Genomic DNA, 22,469 nt, shown 5'->3' on the forward strand with positions numbered 1-22,469 from the left:
ATTTGATATAAATTACTCCATTTATCACCTCTCTTGCCACATTCCAAACTATGCATTTAACCTTTGCTTTAATTACATTTGTTCTCTTTTGTTATTGCCCTTTTAGCCAGCCTGTCCGCCATCTCATTACCTCTAATCCCAACATGTACTGGGACCCCCACATATATATCCGATATCCCTTATTTACTTCTCTTTGGTTTTCAATCCAGAGACTCTCCTATATAAGGCCAAAGACGTGACATTTACCCGTTCATTTGCTTTAAGATTTAAAAAAGTCGTCTCTGTATAGAGTTCACAGTAGGTGGCGGTAATGCGCCGAATTGGTGCAATCCGCCAAAGAAAGGGAAGAAGAACTATTCGTTCAGGAAACGGAACACGAATAGGATGTCTGCCGGTGTGGTGAGAAATCCAGTCCCCCCGCGAAATCGAGTCCGCTTAGGACCAAGGCGGTAGCTGTTTTAAATGCCTGATCAAAAGTTGTTATCGCGATAACTTGTTGCATGGCTAATCGGAGCTGCGGTAGCTTGTTGTTTCAAGCTAAAATAATTTAATAAAAGCAAAATACAGAATGTAATCGTTCAAAATGTTTTTTTAAATGTCATAAAACTAGCAGCATCTCATAAATGATGCATTGTAATTAGTTTTAATATTCGGTTACTAAAACGCCTCAGCACAGCTTTTGAATATATTTTCCAGTTCTAAAATAATAATAATAATAATAATTCAGTTGTGATGACTAAAACACGTTTAGCCCACAAATTCAGAAGATTGTGGGATAGTTTAAAGATAATTATTAATAAAACGAACCTATATATATATATATATATATATATATATATATATATATATAGACACACACACACACACTTTGATTTTTATTTATTTTGACTTACTACCTAATTCATGTAATTTTTTACATTATTTTCAATATTGTAATAAGTATACTTATGTTGTTATATATGGTTTTGCTTACAAGCAGTTCATGTATTGCAATTGCTGATTGTATATTATTTAAGAAACTATTGTTTTCAAAGAAAATCATACAGCAATTATCACATTATGATGACGAAATTACAATTGTAATTGACTTTAACTCATATAACACAGTACATATAATAGTACAACAGTTACTTGTACTATTACAAATCAGTAATAGTAAGGCAATAATGGCTGTTTGTGCACTGAAAGTAACTAAAAATGCAGCTAGTTTATAATTGTTAATTATAACTTGCAATTATAATATAATTCTACACAATTTTTTTACATATAAATGTTCAAGCAATATGCACACTATCTATGTAAGACATTTATACATTTTTCAAAATGAATAACATTTTCAAAGAATCTTTACAGAAAGACATACTGTTGTGTCTATGTGGTCAAAAACACCCTCACTGTTTTAATAGTTGGTGTTAAATGCATTAGTCGTCATACATACAGCAAGCAAGCCAAAGGCAACGGTGGTTAATTAAGAAAAAACTGTAAGATGTCGATACTGGAGTAAAAAAAACCTTTGGAGAAACCAGACTAACCAAAAACACTGGGGACCAGTTCTCCTCTGTATATTCAGTCTGAACATTTGGTACAATATCATTGGTAGTTAACAGTGTTACTGCATTGATTCAGCTGTAAGGTTAGAGGTTAAATGTGCCATGTACAGGCAGCAACATTGTTTTCTCTGTGGCCCAGGTGAGGCAAGCAGTGGCAGTGAAGAGTGCTAAGGTGCAGTCATCCATTCATAAATTCTTGCTGTTTTGCTGAAACTGGAAACAGTTCATCCTATGTGAAGTCCATTGTGGAAGATTGGGGAATCCTCAGTCTCAACGTAACTCGAGAGCATCTGGGACAGAGCTTCTGTGGTAAAGAAAAATATAAAAATTGTTTAGGAACTGTAATATAATTTTAAAAAGAATTTCCTCTCTGCCTTTGTAATATACAGTATGCTGGAAGACTTTCTTGACATCATACAGAACGGGTTCAGAATACAACAGAAGCAGGAAACATCAAAAATCACTGTTAACCGTAGAGCATCGGTTTACAATTCTTGCAAAAATCAAGTTATGATTTATGTGTAGGTTGTTATAAAAACAATCAAACAGACATAAATGTAATCTGTTAAACTTAGTCTATTTTGCATTCAAACATTGCTTTAAATAAAGAGACAGGTGATTTATTTGAGCAGAGCTTGTTTTCTGCCTCCACTATTTGGAAAGTCTAATACGAAAATACTTATATATATATATATATATATATATATACTATTTTATATTAAACAAAAAAACTGCTGCAATGAAAATCTCCTTTTGATTTATTGTGCCTTAATTTACTATTAATTTCATTCATAATTATTCACTTACTGAACGCTATTATGAAAGTATATGTGTTTGTTTATGTTAAATAAAAGATAAACATGAGAAAAGAGTCGCATCTTCACTTAAAATCATAGAAATGCATCTTGAACAATCGGGTCCCACCTAGCGAGGACCCCTAAGATGGCGGCCGTCGCGATGCCTGTGCGCAGGATGCAACGGAGGCACTTGTCCCGAACGAAGGACACGAGACAGTTACTAATGTACACTAAAAATCTTTGTCAGATTTGAGATCGTATTAACTACCAGCAAAATACGCTCATATGTGGAAAAAATAGCAGATGGAGTTGATAAAACGCCTGAACAATGAATACAGACCTCATCGTCAAAGATCGCGAGAAAAAGGCTTGAACAATCGGGTCCCACCTAGCGAGGACCCGTAAGATGATTCATTATTATTATCAGTACTAACGTTACTACTATTATTTTTGTGTTTATTGTCAGTGTCATATTACTGTACAAGGACAGTGGATAATATTGGTAGTTAATAAGAAAATCAGCTCAAATCATTAATCGCCCCTCCCCTCCACACCCAAATACATGCGTGTGCAGGACGGGTTTAAGCACACCTCTAGTTCTGTCATACTTGTGCACAAATCACACGAAGATTTTTAGTGTGAATTACTACCTGTCTTGTGTCCTTCGTGACAAGTGCCTCCGTTCCGACTTGCGCACAGGCATCGCGATGGCCGCCATCTTAGGGGTCCTCGCTAGGTGGGACCCGATTGTTCAAGATGCATTTTAAGGGAAGATACGACTCTTTTCTCATGTTTATCTTTTATTTAACATAAACAAACGTATATACTTTTATAATAGCGTTCAGTAAGTGAATAATTATGAATGAAATTAATAGTAAATTAAGGCACAATAAATCAAAAGGAGATTTTCATTGCAGCAGTTTTTTTGTTTAATATAAAATAGTATATATATATAAGTATTTTCGTATTAGACTTTCCAAATAGTGGAGGCAGAAAACAAGCTCTGCTCAAATAAATCACCTGTCTCTTTATTTAAAGCAATCTTTGAATGCAAAATAGACTGAGTTTAACAGATTACATTTATGTCTGTTTGATTGTTTTTATAACAACCTACACATAAATCATAACTTGATTTTTGCAAGAATTGTAAACCGATGCTCTACGGTTAACAGTGATTTTTGATGTTTCCTGCTTCTGTTGTATTCTGAACCCGTTCTGTATGATGTCAAGAAAGTCTTCCAGCATACTGTATATTACAAAGGCAGAGAGGAAATTTTTTTTAAAATTATATTACAGTTCCTAAACAATTTTTATATTTTTCTTTACCACAGAAGCTCTGTCCCAGACGCTCTCGAGTTACGTTGAGACTGAGGATTCCCCAATCTTCCACAATGGACTTCACATAGGATGAACTGTTTCCAGTTTCAGCAAAACAGCAAGAATTTATGAATGGATGACTGCACCTTAGCACTCTTCACTGCCACTGCTTGCCTCACCTGGGCCACAGAGAAAACAATGTTGCTGCCTGTACATGGCACATTTAACCTCTAACCTTACAGCTGAATCAATGCAGTAACACTGTTAACTACCAATGATATTGTACCAAATGTTCAGACTGAATATACAGAGGAGAACTGGTCCCCAGTGTTTTTGGTTAGTCTGGTTTCTCCAAAGGTTTTTTTTTACTCCAGTATCGACATCTTACAGTTTTTTCTTAATTAACCACCGTTGCCTTTGGCTTGCTTGCTGTATGTATGACGACTAATGCATTTAACACCAACTATTAAAACAGTGAGGGTGTTTTTGACCACATAGACACAACAGTATGTCTTTCTGTAAAGATTCTTTGAAAATGTTATTCATTTTGAAAAATGTATAAATGTCTTACATAGATAGTGTGCATATTGCTTGAACATTTATATGTAAAAAAAAAACAGTAGAATCATTATATTATAATTGCAAATTATAATTATATAGCAATTATTGCTATCTATATAAACTATCTAGCTGTATTTTTAGTTACTTTCAGTGCACAAACAACCATTATTCACTTACTATACTTAATGGTATAAATATAATAGGCATACTGACATACTTCATGTAAAATTAATATAACATTCATTTTACATAAAATAATAATATATCTGTATATAATACAACAATAACACGGTTCTGCACAAGCAATTGCGATATTATATCATTAAGATTAACAATATAAATTTACACACACACACATCGAGTAGCTGTATGCTATGCTGATACGCGAGTAACAAAAAAAAACAAAAAAAAAAAACGAGAAATGTTTGATTTCACAACCTAAAGCGCGTCGGCTATATACTAGCCTATGAAACATGTAATTTAAAGTACATAAATGGTCATTATAGCAAAGTTCAAACGACAAAAATAAAAACGCTATTTAGCAGGAATTGTAATCAGGCGCTAAAAAATAATACCCAATAATTATTCGTTGAGCCAATGGGATCACTCGGGGTCCTAAGCGGACTCGATTTCTCGGGCGGACTCGATTTCTCATGACACCGGTAGATGCGGAGCCATTAATAGATGACTGGAATCTAGACCGATATTAATAATGGCTGGCCTACAGCCTCAGGTAACGTCAATCGATTCAGTATTTTATCTATAGATAGTGCCGAGGCAACTAATACATTTGATGTTTTGCCTAGAATTTGTGGTCTAAGCTATGGCTTGTTCTACGCTACCGGCTAAGCTAACGTTAGCTAGTAGGCTGCCATTAATGTGAACTAGTCTGTTTACATCGCTGTTTAATCCACACGCTCGCTCGTGTTGTTCATAGATTTGTTGGTTATAATGGGAACGGCTCGTTTAGTTTAGTTTGTCGGTCGTTTGTTGGTTGTGCAAACTGGCTTCGAGTATAACCCTGCTGAAAAAAACAATAGAAACCATTACAGAAATTCTAATGGTTTCCATTACAAAACCATTACAAACCATCAGCAATTAACCATTAAAACCATTACCAAATGGTTTCCATTACGTAGTGTGTTTTGGGCATATTCCATTAGGATTTATTGGTTTGTATTGGTTTCCATTACAAGTTTGTATTGGTCACGATTTGCACATAATGGTTTCCATCACAGTTTTGTATTGGTTCTGATGGTTCCATTACAAGTTTGTACTGGTCTTTATTAAAACAAATTTAATGGTTTCTGTTGGTTTTGTAATGGTTTCTGTTGGTTTTGTAATGGTTCTGATGGTTCCATTACAAGTTTGTATTGGTCTTTATTAAAACTAATTTAATGGTTTCTGTTGGTTTTGTAATGGTTCTGATGGTTCCATTACAAGTTTGTATGGGTCTTTATTAAAACAAATTTAATGGTTTCTGTTGGTTTTGTAATGGTTTTGATGGTTCCATTACAAGTTTGTATTGGTCTTTATTAAAACAAATTTAATGGTTTCTGTTGGTTTTGTAATGGTTCTGATGGTTCCATTACAAGTTTGTATTGGTCTTTATTAAAACTAATTTAATGGTTTCTGTTGGTTTTGTAATGGTTCTGATGGTTCCATTACAAGTTTGTATTGGTCTTTATTAAAACAAATTTAATGGTTTCTGTTGGTTTTGTAATGGTTTTGATGGTTCCATTACAAGTTTGTATTGGTCTTTATTAAAACAAATTTAATGGTTTCTGTTGGTTTTGTAATGGTTCTGATGGTTCCATTACAAGTTTGTATTGGTCTTTATTAAAACAAATTTAATGGTTTCTGTTGGTTTTGTAATGGTTCTGATGGTTCCATTACAAGTTTGTATTGGTCTTTATTAAAACAAATTTAATGGTTTCCGTCAGTTTTGTAATGGTTCTGATGGTTCCATTGCAAGTTTGTACTGGTCTTTATTTGCATATATTTAATAGTTTTCGTTGCACTTTTATATTGGTTCTGATTTGAATGTTTAACTGATAGCTGGTAATTAGGCCATTAATTAATATAAGTAAATAATTTAAATTATTAATACAAACTGTACACAGGTTTTGTCAAGAATATAATGTTTTTATTTATTTAAACTTCATACCAACCTTTCAATAGCAAACAGTTCAGGTTGTTTTGCAAAGAATTAAGAATATGCACCTAAAATCAAAATTATTCACAGAATACTCAACATAGCTGGAATTAACACAAAACCTTGACATTACATTTTATTTTAATTATTGTTATTCATTAATGCATTATAGAAATGCAGGAACTATGAACTGTTTTTGTGGCTTGTAGCTGTCTCAGACCTGCAAAAAAAAAAAAGGAAAAAAAGGGACAATTCATTAGGACAATGTACCACATTACCAGTATGTGAGATTATCCATACATATATTTATATGGCAGTCTCAAAAAAGTTATTGATTTTTCTTTCATGTCTAAAATCATTAGGATTTAAAAAAAGAAAATATATTTTGTAAATTCCCTACCATAAATGTATCAACTTAATTTTTTATTAATAAAATGCTTTGCTCTGGATTTGAAATATTTTTCACAATATTTAGATTTTTTAGCACCATCAGATTCCAGATTTTCAAATAGTTGTATCTCAGACAAATATTGTCCTCCTAACAAACCATACATCAATGGAAAACTTATTTAGTATTATTACTGAAATAAAAATCTAAAAAATAAAATAAAAACAATTATCCTTGTAACTGGTTTTGTGGTCCAGTTTCACAAATAGGCTTGAATAATTACATTATCTACTTTTTATGGTACATAGTCTCTATTCACTTCGAGTCATATTAGATAAGAGGTTGTAGCAATTCCATTCGGATATGGATATGCAAACACTTACCACTGACAGTTTTATCTGGTTTATGTCACTGATCTCCTCATCCAGGTATTTCCGTACACTTAGGAGGCGTTTATTTCCTATAAGGTGTGACCTTTTTTCTTCAGCTTCTGAGACAGACACTCTTGTTTTGAACACACACATACACACGCACGCACACACACACACGCACACACATAAACAAAAATTGAAATTCAAGAACTGATGGACTAATCTCAGACTTTAAATCTGACCACTCTCAAGTGGAAATTAAGTAGCATATGTGACCTGTGCTGGCAAAGTTAGTCACAATGAGCAAAAATCAGTTGAGGTTTTTTTTCTCATTAAAAAGTCCTTCAAAATGATGTATAACTGTGTATATATATATATATATATATATATATATATATAAAATGACTGAGCTACACCCGTTTGAAGTTGAAAGAGTTGGCAAAGTCAACTCTTTTCTATTTTCTAAAGGTTCCAAACCAAAATCACTGAGCAACATTGCATCTTTTCCTGCAGTTCTTTTCTTAATAATAATTCACTTTTTTATTTTACATCCGAACAAAAGCATTCAAGTAAGAAAAACTAATAATCAAATGTAAAATCCCTTTATTCATTACAAATAAATTAATTATTAAAACTATAAAAGCAGTTCAATTAGTCATTCTGTGTATACAGGTGCTCGTCATATAATTAGAATATCATAATTTCAATTCAAAAAGTGAAACCTGTATATTATATTCATTCATTACACACAGACTGATATATTTATTTATATCTGACAACTAAGGAAAATCCCAAATTCATTATCTTAGAAAATTAGAGTATAACTTAAGACCAATACAAAGAAAGGATTTTTGGAAATCTTGGCCAACTGAAAAGTATGAACATGAAAAGTATGAGTATGTACAGCACTCAATACTTAGTTGAGGCTCCTTTCCCCTGAATGACTGCAGCAGTGTGGTGTGGCATGGAGTCGATCAGTCTGTGGCACTGCTCAGGTGTTATGAGAGCCCAGGTTGCTCTGATAGTGGCCTTCAGCTCTTCTGCATTCTTGGGTCTGATATATCACTACTCAGCAGCAGTACAGTCCTTTCTGAAGCGAGACACTTCTGGTTCTGTCTGTTGTTCAAGAGTGTCTTGACACAAGGAATGTGAAGCTGAAACCCATGTCTTGCATACGTCTGTGTGTAGTGGTTCTTGAAGCACTGACTCCAGCTGCAGTCCACTCTTTGTGAATCTCCCCCACATTTTTGAATGGGTTTTGTTTCACAATCCTCTCCAGGGTGCAGTTATCCCTATTGCTTCTACACTTATTTTCTACTACATCTTTTCCTTCCCTTCTCCTCTCTATTAATGTGCTTGGACGCAGAGCTCTGTGAACAGCCAGCCTCTTTAGCAATGACCTTTTGTGTCTTGCCCTCCTTGTGCAAAGTGTCAATGGTCGTCTTTTGGACAACGGTTAAGTCAGCAGTCTTCCTCATGATTGTGTAGCCTACAGAACGAGACTGAGAGACCATTTAAAGGATTTGCAGTTGTTTTGAGTTAATTAGCTGATTAGAGTGTGGCACCAGGTCTCTTCAATATTGAACCTTTTCACAATATTCAAATTTTCGGAGATACTGAATTTGGGATTTTCCTTAGTTGTCAGTTATAAACATCAAAATTAAAAGAAATAAAGATTTGGAATATATCAGTCTGTGTGTAATGAATGAATATAATATACAAGTTTCACTTTTTGAATGGAATTAGTGAAATCAACTTTTGGATGATATTTTAATTATATGACCAGCACCTGTATTTATCAGGATATATATATATAACTGTAATTTGAATGTCGGATTGAAATGAACACTGTTATTAGAGTAGTTAATTGTTAGCATAAGTGCGGCTAATAATAATAATTAAAAAAAATAATAATTAGCATGTTTTTGTGTTTTGCTTTGGTACTGAAATTGGTACTGTGACAACACTAATAGTTAGACCTCGATTAATGTGTTCAGGTGCACTGCAGCTTGGAGCAAAACTCTGCATGTAAGTGGACCTTGAGAGACAATGTTGAGATCTCCTGCAATATGTTCTGAGCATGCACTATAAAGAGACAGAATGACTTACAACACTGGTGTCCAGTCCTGGGCTGGAGGACCAATGTTCTGCAGAGTTTCTGCTGATCCTTGATCAGCTGCTTAGGTCTGCTTAACTGGGGTTGGAGCTAAACTCTGAAACAAGAGAAGACAACCAATATTATGAAGTAAAAAAAAAAAAAAATGATTCAGAAATATGCACAACGTTTGAAAATGCACAAAGATGAGAAGAAAGTTATGTGTTTAATGAGAACTTTCCACTGAAGAATAAGAAGCAATATTAAGTCACAGATGCATTTTTATTAATTCTTATTAATATTGTTTAAATATGTTACAGTAACCTTGTGCTTTATCAATGATTTTCAGTCTCTGAAATAGAAAAGATCTATCAGTGCTGAATGGCATCATACATACATCATATGTAATGATATTTAACAAGAGTTCTAACACTGTGTCGTCACTGGACAGCACAACAAAATACAACAGAGCCTTTTATAATCAGTGATGCTCTCTACACTGGATGCGGCACGAAACAACAAATCACAGACGGTGATCTGATGCCTTTTCCTATTTATGATGTACTGACACAAAGTTTAAATGATTTTTAACAGTCACTTTGGTGTGAGAGTGTGTAGCTTGGAGATAGAGATTTTTTTATGTTTCTGAAATAAGTCTCATGTACACTAAGAAAACTGCATTTATTTGATCATAAATAAAAATGGTAATGTTGTGAAATATTAGTACAATTTCAAATAACTGCTTTATATGTCAATATTTTGTACAATTTTATTCTTGTTTTCACAAAGCATGATTTCTGAAGGATTGTGTGACACTGGAGACTGATGCTGAAAATTCAGCTTTGATCACTTATTAAAACAAACTTAAATAGAAAATAGTTATTAAAAAAATGGTAATTTCACAATTTAACTGTATTTTAATCAAATAAATGCAGCAGTGGTGAGCATAAAAGATGTATTTGAAATACATGACAAATATGACCCTTACATTTTTGAATGGTGTATGTTTGACGAATTGCTTACTATTCATGGTTCATAATGTCTAAAAATGTTCTTCGACAGGAGATATGACTCTAGAGCACAGCCATCAGCATGGAAGAACCTAGGAACATAAGCACTGTCACAGAGACAACAATATTTATTATACAATGCCAGGTATAAGGCATATACTATAGCAGAGGTGAACTGCAGAAAATAAAAATAATAATTCACAGAATATATAATTTATATAATCATTTACAATAAATATATATATATTTTAGTTTTACTTATTTAGTAATGCTCCTACAGCGTGGACATCAAAATGTGTATGTTTTCATCCTCTCTGTCAGCAGCTCCCTTCAGAAATGTTAAAATCAGGAACTTCTCCTGCGTCATAGAGGTTTTTTTCTGCCACTTCTGAAATCACAGAACAAGTTTGTATTTATTTGTTTACCATGAAAGATCAAAACCTGAAGGTTTCAGTCCATTTTCACGATCTATGTAAGTGATGTAACGTTATCCGGTTACGTTAGTGCACATTTTAGGATTAAACAGTGGATACATTTAGGGTTAAATTAATTCGGTTAAGTTACTTCCATTCATCCATTGATATATATGGAGAGAGAGAGAGAGACAGAGAGAGAGAGAGAGAGAGAGAGAGCGAGCTCATCTACACACAAGATGACATTAAAAGCCCAAGCAAACAAGAACAAGAGCTCATGTCTATCGTTACCTCTTGTATTTAGCCTTACCTTTGAGATGCTAACGGACTTTTTCTGACGACGCTAAACCATTTCTATAAAGTAAATATTAAACGAAAGTGTATAATTTACATGAAATAAAGTGTCAGGAACACTTTAATGTACTATTTGTGTAATTTAATAGACTAAACTTACCTAAAAAAAAAGTGAAACCACATTGAGTGTCAGCGATCAGCTGCTTGACGGTTGGGCTGCCGCCTCGTTTCCATGGTGACGTCCTCCGCTCCAGTTCTGCGCGCGCCCACATTACAGCACGTGGAAGTCACGCAGAATTTCACTGTTATTTCACATCTATTTTTGGGCTAAATTTGGACCAAATCCGACAGACAAAACAAAGACCAACTTTTCAAGTCAATTTTGAAGGCCATGACAAGTCGAGTTGATTTAAAAAAAAAAAAAAAAAAAAATTAAATGAATTAAAAATAACCTTTCCAAATGACGTATGGTGGCAATCCAAGACACTACATACCACCAATAGAAGAAAGCAATTTACCAATAGAGACCCACAGGGACCATTACTGTGACCATTACAACCAACATAATTCCCATTATAACCATTAAAACCATTACAAATTTTGTAATAGTTTCTATTGTTTGTGTGTTCATTTTTTTTCAGCAGTAGCCTACCCACTAAGACCATTACAGTTTTCCAAAGAAACCACTAAATTTATTGGAGTCATAATGGTTTCTACTGGTGTCCAGTAGATACCACTAGAAGTTTCTAAAGGTGTTCTATTGGTCCTTAATGGTATCCAATAGACAATACACGCCACCAATAGAAGCAAGCAAATTACCAATAGAGACCCACAGAGACCATTACAGTGTCCATTAAAACCATTAGAATTCCAATAAGAACCATTAAAACCATTACAAATTCTGTAATGGTTTCTATTGTTTTTTTCAGCAGGGAACGCCTTTAAACGTGACAGGAACATTTGATTGTCTATTATTATATGTATTTATTTGTATAATTGTAATAGTCATATCATATGACTTGGATCTTCTCGTTGATACTGTAATGAAAAAATGCATAGCCTATCACACATATCACTGCCTGTTTTATTAAATATGAATCTGGGCAGTCAGAAGGAATGGACAATCACAACATGCAAGTGGGAACGTCTGGTTTATGAATAAATGCATGCCTACTGACACTTCATATATATATATATATATATATATATATATATATATATATATATATATATATATATATATATATGTATGTGTGTGTGTGTGTGCAAGAGCCACACAAGCTCACTTCTAGTCAGGTAAAGCGTTTTGAAGTGGTGCGGACAATGTTTGGATGGCATGGCCATGTTTATCTCACACTCATATGGCATAAAGAAGATGCCAGCATCAGAATATGTGCTTTAGATGGTTAGACATAGGTTCAAATGCACAATAGTTCTAAACATGCTGACAAAGCATTAAACATGCTGATAAAATTAAACATTGATAAAGCATATAAAACTGCAGTCCTGCCATTGCCCAATTCAACATTGCATGTGCGTTGTTAATTTTGTAGATTCTAAGCCCAGTTCTTTCTTCACAGGACGATCTTTTGAAAATGTCCCACGGAGAAACTTGGAAGTAAGTACTTGTGTTCAGTATTTTTAATGTTGCGGTTTAGAATGAGAATGGACAAATTTAAAAGTTGTTGTGGACAGGTGCCTCGACCCATCTTTTTAGTCATAGGCAATCTTATGAGTTTCATCTTGTGTGTAAAAAAAAAAATAGTTTCTATAGTATACAGGTAGGTGCTGGTCATATAATTAGAATATCATCAAAAATTTGATTTATTTCACTAATTCCATTCAAAAAGTGAAACTTGTATATTCTATTCATTAATTACACACAGACTGATGTTTCAAATGTTTATTTTTCTTAATTACGATGATTATAACTGACAACTAAGGAAAATCCCAAATTCAGCGTCTCAGAAAATTTGAATATTACTTAAGACCAATACAAAGAATGGTAACTGAAAAGTATGAACATGAAAAGTATGAGCATGTACAACGCTCAATACTTAGTTGGGGCTCCTTTTGCCTAAATTACTGCAGCAATGCGGCGTGGCATGGAGTCGATCAGTCTGGGGCACTGCTCAGGTGTTATGAGAGCCCAGGTTGCTCTGATAGTGGCCTTCAGCTCTTCTGCATTGTTGGGTCTGGCATATCGCATCTTCCTCTTCACAATCCCCCATAGATTTTCTAAGGGGTTAAGGTCAGGCGAGTTTGCCAGCCAATTAAGAACAGGGACACCATGGTCCTTAAACCAGGTTCTGGTAGCTTTGGCACGGTGTGCAGGTGCCAAGTCCCATTGGAAAGTGAAATCTGCATCTCCATAAAGTTGGTCAGCAGCAGGAAGCATGAAGTGCTCTAAAACGTCCTGGTATACGGCTGCGTTGACCTTTGTTGTCGCACTGGACTATAAGCCATCACTGACTGTGGAAACTTTACACGGGACCTCAAGCAACATGGATTGTGTGCCTCTCCTCTCTTCCTCCAGACTCTGGGACCCTGATATCCAAAGGAAATGCAAAATTTACTTTCATCAAAGAACATAACTTTGGACCACTCAGCATCAGTCCTTTTAGAAACGAGACGCTTCTGAAGCTGTCTGTTGTTCAAGAGTGGATTGACACAAGGAATGCGACAGCTGAAACCCATTTCTTGCATATGTCTGTGCGTAGAGGTTCTTGAAGCACTGACTCCAGCTGCAGTCCACTCTTTGTGAATCTCCCCCGCATTTTTGAATGGGTTTTGTTTCATAATCCTCTCCAGGGTGCAGTTATCCCTATTGTTTGTACACTTTTTTTTTTTTTTTTTCTACCACATCTTTTCCTTCCCTTCGCCTCTCTATTAATGTGCTTGGACACAGAGATCTGTGAACAGCCAGCCTCTTTTGCAATGACCTTTTTTGTCTGGTCATCCTTGTGCAAGGTGTCAGTGATCATCTTTTGGACAACTGGAAGTCAGCAGTCTTCCCCATGATTGTATAGCCTACAGAACTAGACTGAGAGACCATTTAAAGGCCTTTGCAGGTGTTTTGAGTTAATTAGCTGATTAGAGTGTGGAACCAGGTGTCTTCAATATTCTAATTTTCTGAGATACTGAGTTTGGGATTTTCCTTAGTTGTCAGTTATAATCATCAAAATTAAAAGAAATAAACATTTGAAATATATCAGTCTGTGTCATGAATGAATATAATATAAAGTTTAACTTTCTGAATGGAATTAGTGAAATAAATCAGCTTTTTGATGATATTCTAATTATATGACCAGCACCAGTATATGTGTCATTATTATAAGTGAACACCGGCAGGGTCGTGCATTCATGCATTCGTAGATTCGTATGCAGGTGGCCTCAGAAGGTCTGGCCTCGTTTATTATCCTGCAAAATGCACAAAAGCTTTTCCTCAACCTCCTGGCCTAATTTTCTGTATTATTAGCATCTAGTTTTGAAATCAGTGCATTTATGAGTGCTGATCTCTGTTTTAGCTTTGGTTTCACAGAATAAATATTCTCTGATTGTTTCTGATCTGTCCAAACGTGTGTGTGTGTGTAACTTCAGGATGCAGCACGAGAGGCTGCATGTAAAGCACCGAGGTCATGAGGCCATGCATGCCGAGATGGTTCTTATTCTCATCGCCACGCTAGTGGTCGCTCAGATTGTTCTGGTTCAGTGGAAACAAAGACATTGCAAATCCTACAATGTGAGTGGCATGTTATAAATTAAAGACTCTTTACTGTGCCTTAATGTAAGATGTTAATGAATATTGTTAATGTTGTTTCTCTTGTAGATGGTCACACTATTGCAGATGTGGGTGGTTCCTCTGTACTTCACTATTAAACTTTACTGGTGGCGTTTCCTGTCTACATGGGGAATGTTCTCCGTCATCACCAGCTATGTCATATTCATAGCCACGCGCAAACCTCTCTCCCGCAGAACCCCACGGTAATGCATTTTGCAATATAATGTATAATGCAATTTTTTTTTTTAATTTTTATTTCAGTTATGTTTTTATTCAATCCCTCCGAATATTGTTAATGCATTAAAGATACTTAACAAATGGAACCTCATTGTAAATAATATATATATATATATATATATATATATATATGTATATATATATGTGTGTGTATATGTGTATGTGTGTGTATACTATTGTTATAACTGAACAAATATTTCAGGTGTAAACCCCTTTGCAGGATGTGTTGCCTTAGCAGTGTTAAATAGAATGCATTCTAAAATAAAGCCTATTGCACTTCTGCAGGATGGTCTATAAGTGGTTCCTCCTCATTTACAAGCTGAGCTACGCTGTGGGTGTGATTGGATATCTCGCCATCATGTTTACCATGTTTGGATTCAACGTTTTTTTCAGGTGCGTGAACTTCATTAACAGTGGGAAGATGCTGCTTGACATATTTGCTTAGAAGTGAAACAGTGCCTTTATTCTGACCCTAAAATCCTAAAGACACAATTTGGCTGTGTCTGAGTTAGTAAGTCAGTGGTAGGCCCCTGTTCATTGTTTCCATGGCAGTGCTGACACAATGGCATGCTAATTGGAAGGAATTTCTCCCTTGGGGACTTTGAAAAGAAATGGATGCATAATTCTGGGGTAGGACTGGACAATAATTAAAAAATTTCAGATTTCAATATACATTACATATTTTGTCACTGACTGATGTTCAGGGTGCAGCTATCAGAAAGAGCAGAACAACTGACTACCTAAGCACCATAAAACTTTAAGCCAGTCTAAACCTGAAACATCACCACCATCACCCCCAACACCAGCTGTGTCGAAAGAGAAACTCATGCAGCAAACACGGATGGCTTCATACATGCCTTATGACAATGTCATCAAGACATAACTAATACTTTTACAAACTTCTTGGCTTTAGGACATAATGCCATTTAGTACAGTGGAAAACGTGGGTTTCAGGGAAATTATGTCAGTCACCTTGGCCAAAAATATTTTTCACGCTCCGCTATACCTAGACTTTATGGTGAAGTTAGGGAAAGGTTGGAGGAGCAACTGAAGTTAGTGTCATTTTGCGACCAAATCTGACCTTTGGTCAGGCTGAACCTAGTAACCATACTTGAGGAGGACAGTCCCCTTTATTGATCAAGATTGGAAGCTCGTCAGCTTATGCCTCCAGACTTATGGATGCGCTCGCCTCCTGGAGACTCTGCATGAAATGGATGGACGAGACTACAATTCTTCAGGCACAGACAACTGTGCTATTGGTAAGTTATACATAGTTAAATATAAAAGTTAGGGTTAAGTTATTTTGTTTATGGTATGAGGATATATTGATAAAACCATTGCAGTGCCAAATAAGCTAAATAGGCCTTACCTAAACGTAGCTTATCATAGGAGTGCTTGCATGTTTTTATGATAGTTGTTTGTATTTGTTTATATTGTTTTTATATTCGCACAATTTTGTTGTGTGTCAGTTATGCCTGCTTTATGGTTGTTGCCATATCATTAGAATTTAATTTAGAATGTGTTATACTGTGCACTTGAGTTCTGTGTTGTGTAGGCTATGACTATGGAGCCTTGCACTTTTCTCTTTTACTCCGTTACTCCGAATAAAGCTCGAGAAATTAGAAAACTAGAAATTACTTGGTTGACCTATAGTTTAGTTTAGGCGATTTCCCACTCTTTAAGTGATTTTATTGGTTACTAATTTAATCTTTAGTCAAAACATACATATTTGTATGGGTTATACATGCAGCAATTTTCTAAATTAAATACAGTGTTTTACTGGCATGGGAGCATTTACTTTACCAAATCCGGTGTGAAATAAAAGCACAACATTTATGTAAGCAGGAGAATTATGATTTTGATACAAAAATGAAAAATCATAGTTAAAATACAAATGAGAACTATGTATTGCAATTTGCAATATTTTTTTTTTCTCTCTGTCTACAGCGAAAGTTACCCAAGACGAGAGTGGACAAAGCAATTGGGATCTGTAAAAAGGTGGTGGCTGCCTTCTGCTGCTCCTGGAAGAAGAAACCGGATCTTGCAGCTGCTCAGGAGGAGTATGACTTGCCAAAGCACAAGTTCATCTATGAAACACCAATAAGATGGGGCTCCCGTCAACAAATGGGGAAGTGGGTTCTGGAGCAGAAGAGGGCCAAAAGTCAAGAAGACCAGGCCACTGGTTCCTACCTGGCAAGATGTGGATGTTTTAGAGTCCATAGATTTAGCTCCAAGCCAATTCCTCAAATTCACTGATTCCTTGTCCGGTAATTCCTATGTCAGTGTATCATTCCTAAAACTAGTGATGCATCTCTTCAACACCTCCATCCTGAAGAAAGCAGAGGATGACACGGAGCTCTCCAGGACCATAAAGACATCAGTGATGGGATACCTCATCAAAAAGTATGATGACCCAGCCTTGGATGATCTGCTTGATGTGGCATGCCTCATTGACCTAAGATTCAAGCTTCAGTACACTAAGGAGGTTGAAAAGAGAAAACATCAAAGAGAGAGCTGTGTTGGAGATGCTGAAGGGAGAGAGAGAGATGTTGTAGTAAGGGAAGAGGAGTCCAGGTAAGAAGCCATGGTAGATGCTTTAGCACCAGCCAAGAAGACAAAGCGGTCTCTGGCTAGCTTCTTTTTTTTTTTCCTCAAACACTGCCCAACACTACTACTAACACCGAAGGCTTGAATCCACTGCAGAGGGAGGTCGGCAACTACCTTCTGTCTCCAGATGCTGACAATGACTCAAATCCTCTGGACTGGTTGAAAGTCTATCAAAAGAACTTCCACAGAGTAAGCCAACTAGCACAACATTACTTGTGCATACAGTTGGCAACATTTCCACATGTAACAAGGCATCTCTGAAGCCAGATAATGTAGACCAGCTTGTTTTTCTTGCCAGAAACCTCTAGCGCAGGGGTGTAAAACTCAGTTCCTGGAGGGCTGGAGTCAGGGTTCTAGACTGTGACCGAATGGTTGCATTTTGTGACCCTTTTTTTCTGCCAGTGCAACTAATCTTTGTGAGCAGTCGCAGTGAAGAAAACCTCAAACAACAAAGAAACTAAAGTGAAACTAAACGCTACTACTTTTCAGCTATTTTTGATGTGATGAACAAAATATAGTTTGTGGTAAACAAACACTTGTATACATTTTTTTTGAATGCATCAAATCACAACTATAACAAGCAGCAGAAAGCACTTATTGGCTTAGTCATTCATTTCTACTTTTTCTCTATATTCTGAAATTATAAAATCACTATTATAAAAATCAAGAATTCAGATTTTGTCAGAATTGTACTTGTATTGTAAATTTTGTGAATTGTATTTTTTATTTTTGTGTATATGAAGTCAGAAAAGTCAAACTTCAATTTGCTACTATATATGCTAGAAAAATAATGGTACATTTAATAAGAGTGAAATATTTACATTTTCTATACAGAAAAAGTAGATTTTAATCCTGTTACTGTTGTTAATCAAAGTATATTTAGTATGCATCCTAACCGAAGCTTAGTGCTTTAGTCAAATATGTATAAACAAGATATAAATGAACATGAAATAAAAGTAACTGCACTGCCCCAGCACTACAATTTCTGCTCCTGGCGCCACCATCTGTAGAACTTAGTGACGCTGGTGCCGCTGCCCTCAAATGTTTCTGGAGCCCTGCAGGGTAGATTCAACCTTAATTAAATGCACCTGATCCAACTAATTAAGTCCTAAACTATATGGTATATGTGTTGAAGCTGGATTGGATCACAACTCTGCTGGGCTCCGGCCCCTTCAGGAATTGAGTTTGACACCCCTGTCCTGTCATAGGGTGTCATCAATACTCAGCAATGTCCCTGCCCCAGCAACATGTGTTTTTGTTGTTGCTCACTCACTTGTTGTTTTTCTCTCTGTTTTCTGCTGTAACTCAACTCTTCATATTCTTTATCTTGGCTGATGCACTTTTGTTTTAATCTGTAAGAATAATCATTCTATGTTACAGTTTATAGTTAAAGAGATTATTATTAATAAGGTGAGTCTAATGTTAATTTGATGGTGATTTCACATTTCTTGTTTGTATGAAGGCTAAATACAAATAAAAGCCAAACATTACTTTATTTGTAGCCTTTTTATTTCTAAAATATAATATCATTTCAAAAGAGGAGGTTCCCAACACTTGATTTTTTTTTTTTAAGTTTGTAGGTGCAATCATCCTTTGTGGGGATTCTTGACTTCTTTATATATATATATATATATATATATATATATATATATCGATATTGGAATTATATAATATTGACAGAAATTATGAAATCTATTGTGATTATACATTTTATCCATATTATCCAGCCCTATTCTATAATATATATTTTTTTTATAGGATTAAAGCAGAAGATTCAATGGATGTTGGTGTGATCATGCTTTTCTACGGTCTGTACTATGGGGTAATGGGACGTGACTTTGCTGAAATCTGTTCAGACTATATGGCATCCACTATAGGGGTAAATATATGTACATCAGTCTTTATATGAACATTTCCAGACATGCTCATATTAATATGTAATTCTCAGATATGCTGCAATATTATTTTTATTGTTTAAAATAGTTGAAATAGTAAATATCTTGAACATTTGCTCATCCTCAGGCCATCCAAGTTGTAGATAAGTTTGTATGCTCATGGGTACAGATTTGGAAAAATCTTATTCTGACGGCACCCATTCACTGCAGAGGATCCATTAGTAAGCAAGTGATGAAATGCTAAATTTCTCCAAATCTGTTCCATTGAGCAAACAAACTCGTATACATCTTGACTAGTCTGAGGGCTAGAATGTTTTCATGAAATTTTCATTTTTGTGTGAACTATTCCTTTAAATTATTCAGTAAAAGGAAAAAAAGAATTAAAAACACAGTATACGTTTCCATAATTTCTCCCAGTAACTCTCTTTTGGGCTTCGTCTTTGTTTCATTTCTATCTGCTGCCTTCAGTACTATAACATGGGTGGCATGCCGTCCCGAAATCTTAGCGATGATGTGTGTGCTGTGTGTGGTCAGAAGATTTTTGTGGATGTAGATGAAGAAGGCATCATTGAGGACACCTACCAGCTCTCCTGTAACCACATGTATCCTTCATTTCCCCAAAACCTCAACAGGAAACAAGATTTTTTTTTTTGTTACATGAAAAATTGTTGTGTACATGCTTAGCTAATTTAATTGATATGTGTTTCAAGGACTTTATTCTTTTCTTTAAATCTATTTATTGTATGAGGAAGTATTAAGTGAAGTCAAACATGTTCTCATTTGTAAAAGGAGTCCATTTAATCTGTTTATCCTTAACTGGCGGTTATCAACAGATTTCATGAATTCTGTATTCGTGGCTGGTGCATCGTGGGAAAAAAGCAGACGTGTCCATATTGCAATGAGAAGGTGGACCTCAAAAAGATGATGAATAACCCGTATCCTTAAATTTATCATAATATACATGCATGACATTCAGTTAAGTAAGTACAGTGTTCCCAGAGCACTAAGGGGCCGTTCACATATCGCACCTAAAAAACCGTGGAAAACGCTAGGCGTGCCGCTTTCTCCTTCTTTCGGGCAGAAGCACTCCTGAGGCGTTGCTTAGCAACAATGATGCGCTCTCTCCATGAAGACGCAAATTTTTCAGCAAAGGATGAATGGATTTTCAGCACTTAAAATCACTTGCAGTAGCTCTGCTACTAAATTTATTTCAAAATGGCAATCCATATACAGCCATGATCAGCTGTTCCTTCATCTTGGCTAAGCTTTCAACATTGTTATGGGAAAGGATGAAGCTGATTGGTTAGTTCTTGTCACTTGACCTGCGGTGCGCTTGCGGCTCTCTGAAAAGTTGAGATGTTTTTAACTCGATGCGGTGCGGACACACCTGGAATAAACGGGCGATTCGCACCGCGTGTGCGCCGCATTATGAGGACGCATACCGCATGCCTACATTTGAAATAACGAACTTGAGCGCGCAAAAGACGCAATATGCGAATGGCCCCTAACACTGCCATTACAGTTTAAGTTTGGTAAGAAGTTTTTTTATGTTTTTTTTTTTTATCTCTTTTGCTCACCAAGGTTGTGCTGCTTAAAGGGTTAGTTCACCCAATAATCAAAATTATGTCATTAATAACTCACCCTCATGTCGTTCCAAACCAGTGAAACTCATCTTCGGAACACAATTTAAGATATTTTAGATTTAGTCCGAGAGCTCTCAGTCCCTCCATTGAAGCTGTGTATGGTATACTGTCCATGTCCAGAAAGGTAAGAAAAACATCATCAAAATAGTCCATGTGACCTCAGAGGGTCAGTTAAGATATTTTGAAGCATCGAAAATACATTTTGGTCCAAAAATAGCAAAAAAATATTACTTTATTCAGCATTGTCTTCTCTTCCGTGTCAGTTGTGAGCGAGTTCAAAACAAAGCAGTTTGTAATATCTGGTTCGCGAAAGAATCATTCCATGATTTAACTCAGAGGTAGTTTCAGCCATGTTAAAAAAGTTAACATTTTAAGTCATTTGTGGATTAATGCGTATTGAAGAAGCGAACAGTTTAAGATGATTCAGTTCGATTTGGTGAACTGGTTCAAAAAGATCCGGTTACATCGAGTGATTCGTTCGCGAACCGGATATGACAAACTGCTGTTTTGAACTCTCTCTCACAACAGACACGGAAGGGTTAAAATACATACTCTAGTGACCCTGGTTTTAAAACTTTGGTGGGCTGATGTGGGTATATAATCTAAATCCAAACAGCTGACAGTGTTTCTGAAAAGTTAATGTTTTCAGGCTGCAATATGTCATATTTACACCTTAAATCTGGGCATCAGCTGGGAGAGAACACATGTTCTGTATGGACAACTTCTGGATTGGTTGAGGTACCTGGTAGCCTGGCAACCCATCATAATTGGAATCGTGCACGGAATAAACTTTTCACTTGGACTTGAATAGACACCTACAAGTATTTGATTCTGTTGAAAACTGCATTGTGTTGACCTTTTTGAATATTTATTTGTAAATTGGACAAATTGTACACTTTATAATATAAATCCAACAGCAGCTTTTGCTTTGTAATTTATTAGACACACAGAAACATTCATTCAGACACACACAACTCCTTCAGAAGTGACCTACGCTGATGCATCAGAGACCTACAGAAGCCCCTCTACAGCTGCTGTCCATCACTCCTAAACAGAACTGTGCCTCATATCATCCATCTGGCTGTCTGTCTGTCTAAACGTTTAGCATTTTATTGGTGGGTTTTATGTAATTGTGGATATTGAATGATTATGTTTTTATCAGGGTAAAATGAAGAGGGGTGAGAGGTGATCAAATCGTAAAATCAGTGTTTTTTGGTTTTGTTTAACATTAAGCTGGTCAGGATGTCAAACCCCATGATGCAACCTGCTTTGTTGAAAATAAAACCCTTTTTATGTGGTTACTGATGTGACTGGAGTCTGTTATGATTGTGCTGAATAGAAAGCATAGTGAGTTT

At 35.6% G+C, this 22,469-nt stretch overlaps 1 protein-coding gene and 1 long non-coding RNA gene across 3 annotated transcripts; one reads left to right on the forward strand and one right to left on the reverse strand.

Moving 5' to 3' along the window:
• The first annotated feature begins 349 nt into the window (after window positions 1–349).
• On the forward strand, window positions 350–22,415 carry LOC127980937 (RING finger protein 175-like). Of its 2 annotated transcripts, XM_052585482.1 has the most exons (11): window positions 350–391; window positions 4,885–4,958; window positions 12,532–12,569; window positions 14,552–14,693; window positions 14,781–14,935; window positions 15,255–15,362; window positions 19,335–19,455; window positions 19,940–20,073; window positions 20,305–20,406; window positions 21,805–21,935; window positions 22,057–22,415. In XM_052585482.1, the coding sequence occupies exons 2-10, from the start codon at window positions 4,938–4,940 to the stop codon at window positions 21,923–21,925; spliced, it is 942 nt and encodes a 313-aa protein (XP_052441442.1). In that variant the 5' UTR covers window positions 350–391; window positions 4,885–4,937; the 3' UTR covers window positions 21,926–21,935; window positions 22,057–22,415. The 2 variants fall into 2 exon arrangements, with proteins under 2 accessions (XP_052441442.1, XP_052441437.1); XM_052585477.1 differs by having other exon boundaries at window positions 351–391; window positions 21,805–22,415.
• Window positions 5,985–11,695, reverse strand: LOC127981201 (uncharacterized). The gene is made up of 7 exons (XR_008160226.1): window positions 11,547–11,695; window positions 10,968–11,174; window positions 10,503–10,632; window positions 10,258–10,351; window positions 9,249–9,352; window positions 7,152–7,272; window positions 5,985–6,600 (listed from the first exon to the last, which is right to left on the reverse strand). It is a non-coding gene; the product is annotated as an uncharacterized LOC127981201 (long non-coding RNA).
• Window positions 22,416–22,469: the final 54 nt, after the last annotated feature.

Source organism: Carassius gibelio, chromosome A1, assembly GCF_023724105.1.
Source record: "Carassius gibelio isolate Cgi1373 ecotype wild population from Czech Republic chromosome A1, carGib1.2-hapl.c, whole genome shotgun sequence".
Classification (NCBI taxonomy): domain Eukaryota; kingdom Metazoa; phylum Chordata; class Actinopteri; order Cypriniformes; family Cyprinidae; genus Carassius; species Carassius gibelio.

Bases quoted from the DNA above. Each gene is read 5' to 3' on its own strand.
- LOC127980937 (XM_052585482.1), top strand. From the start codon at position 4,938: ATGGCTGGCCTACAGCCTCAG. The intron at 14,694-14,780 runs GTGAGTGGCATG...TTTCTCTTGTAG, and splicing joins GACATTGCAAATCCTACAAT to ATGGTCACACTATTGCAGAT. The intron at 14,936-15,254 runs GTAATGCATTTT...GCACTTCTGCAG, and splicing joins CTCTCCCGCAGAACCCCACG to GATGGTCTATAAGTGGTTCC.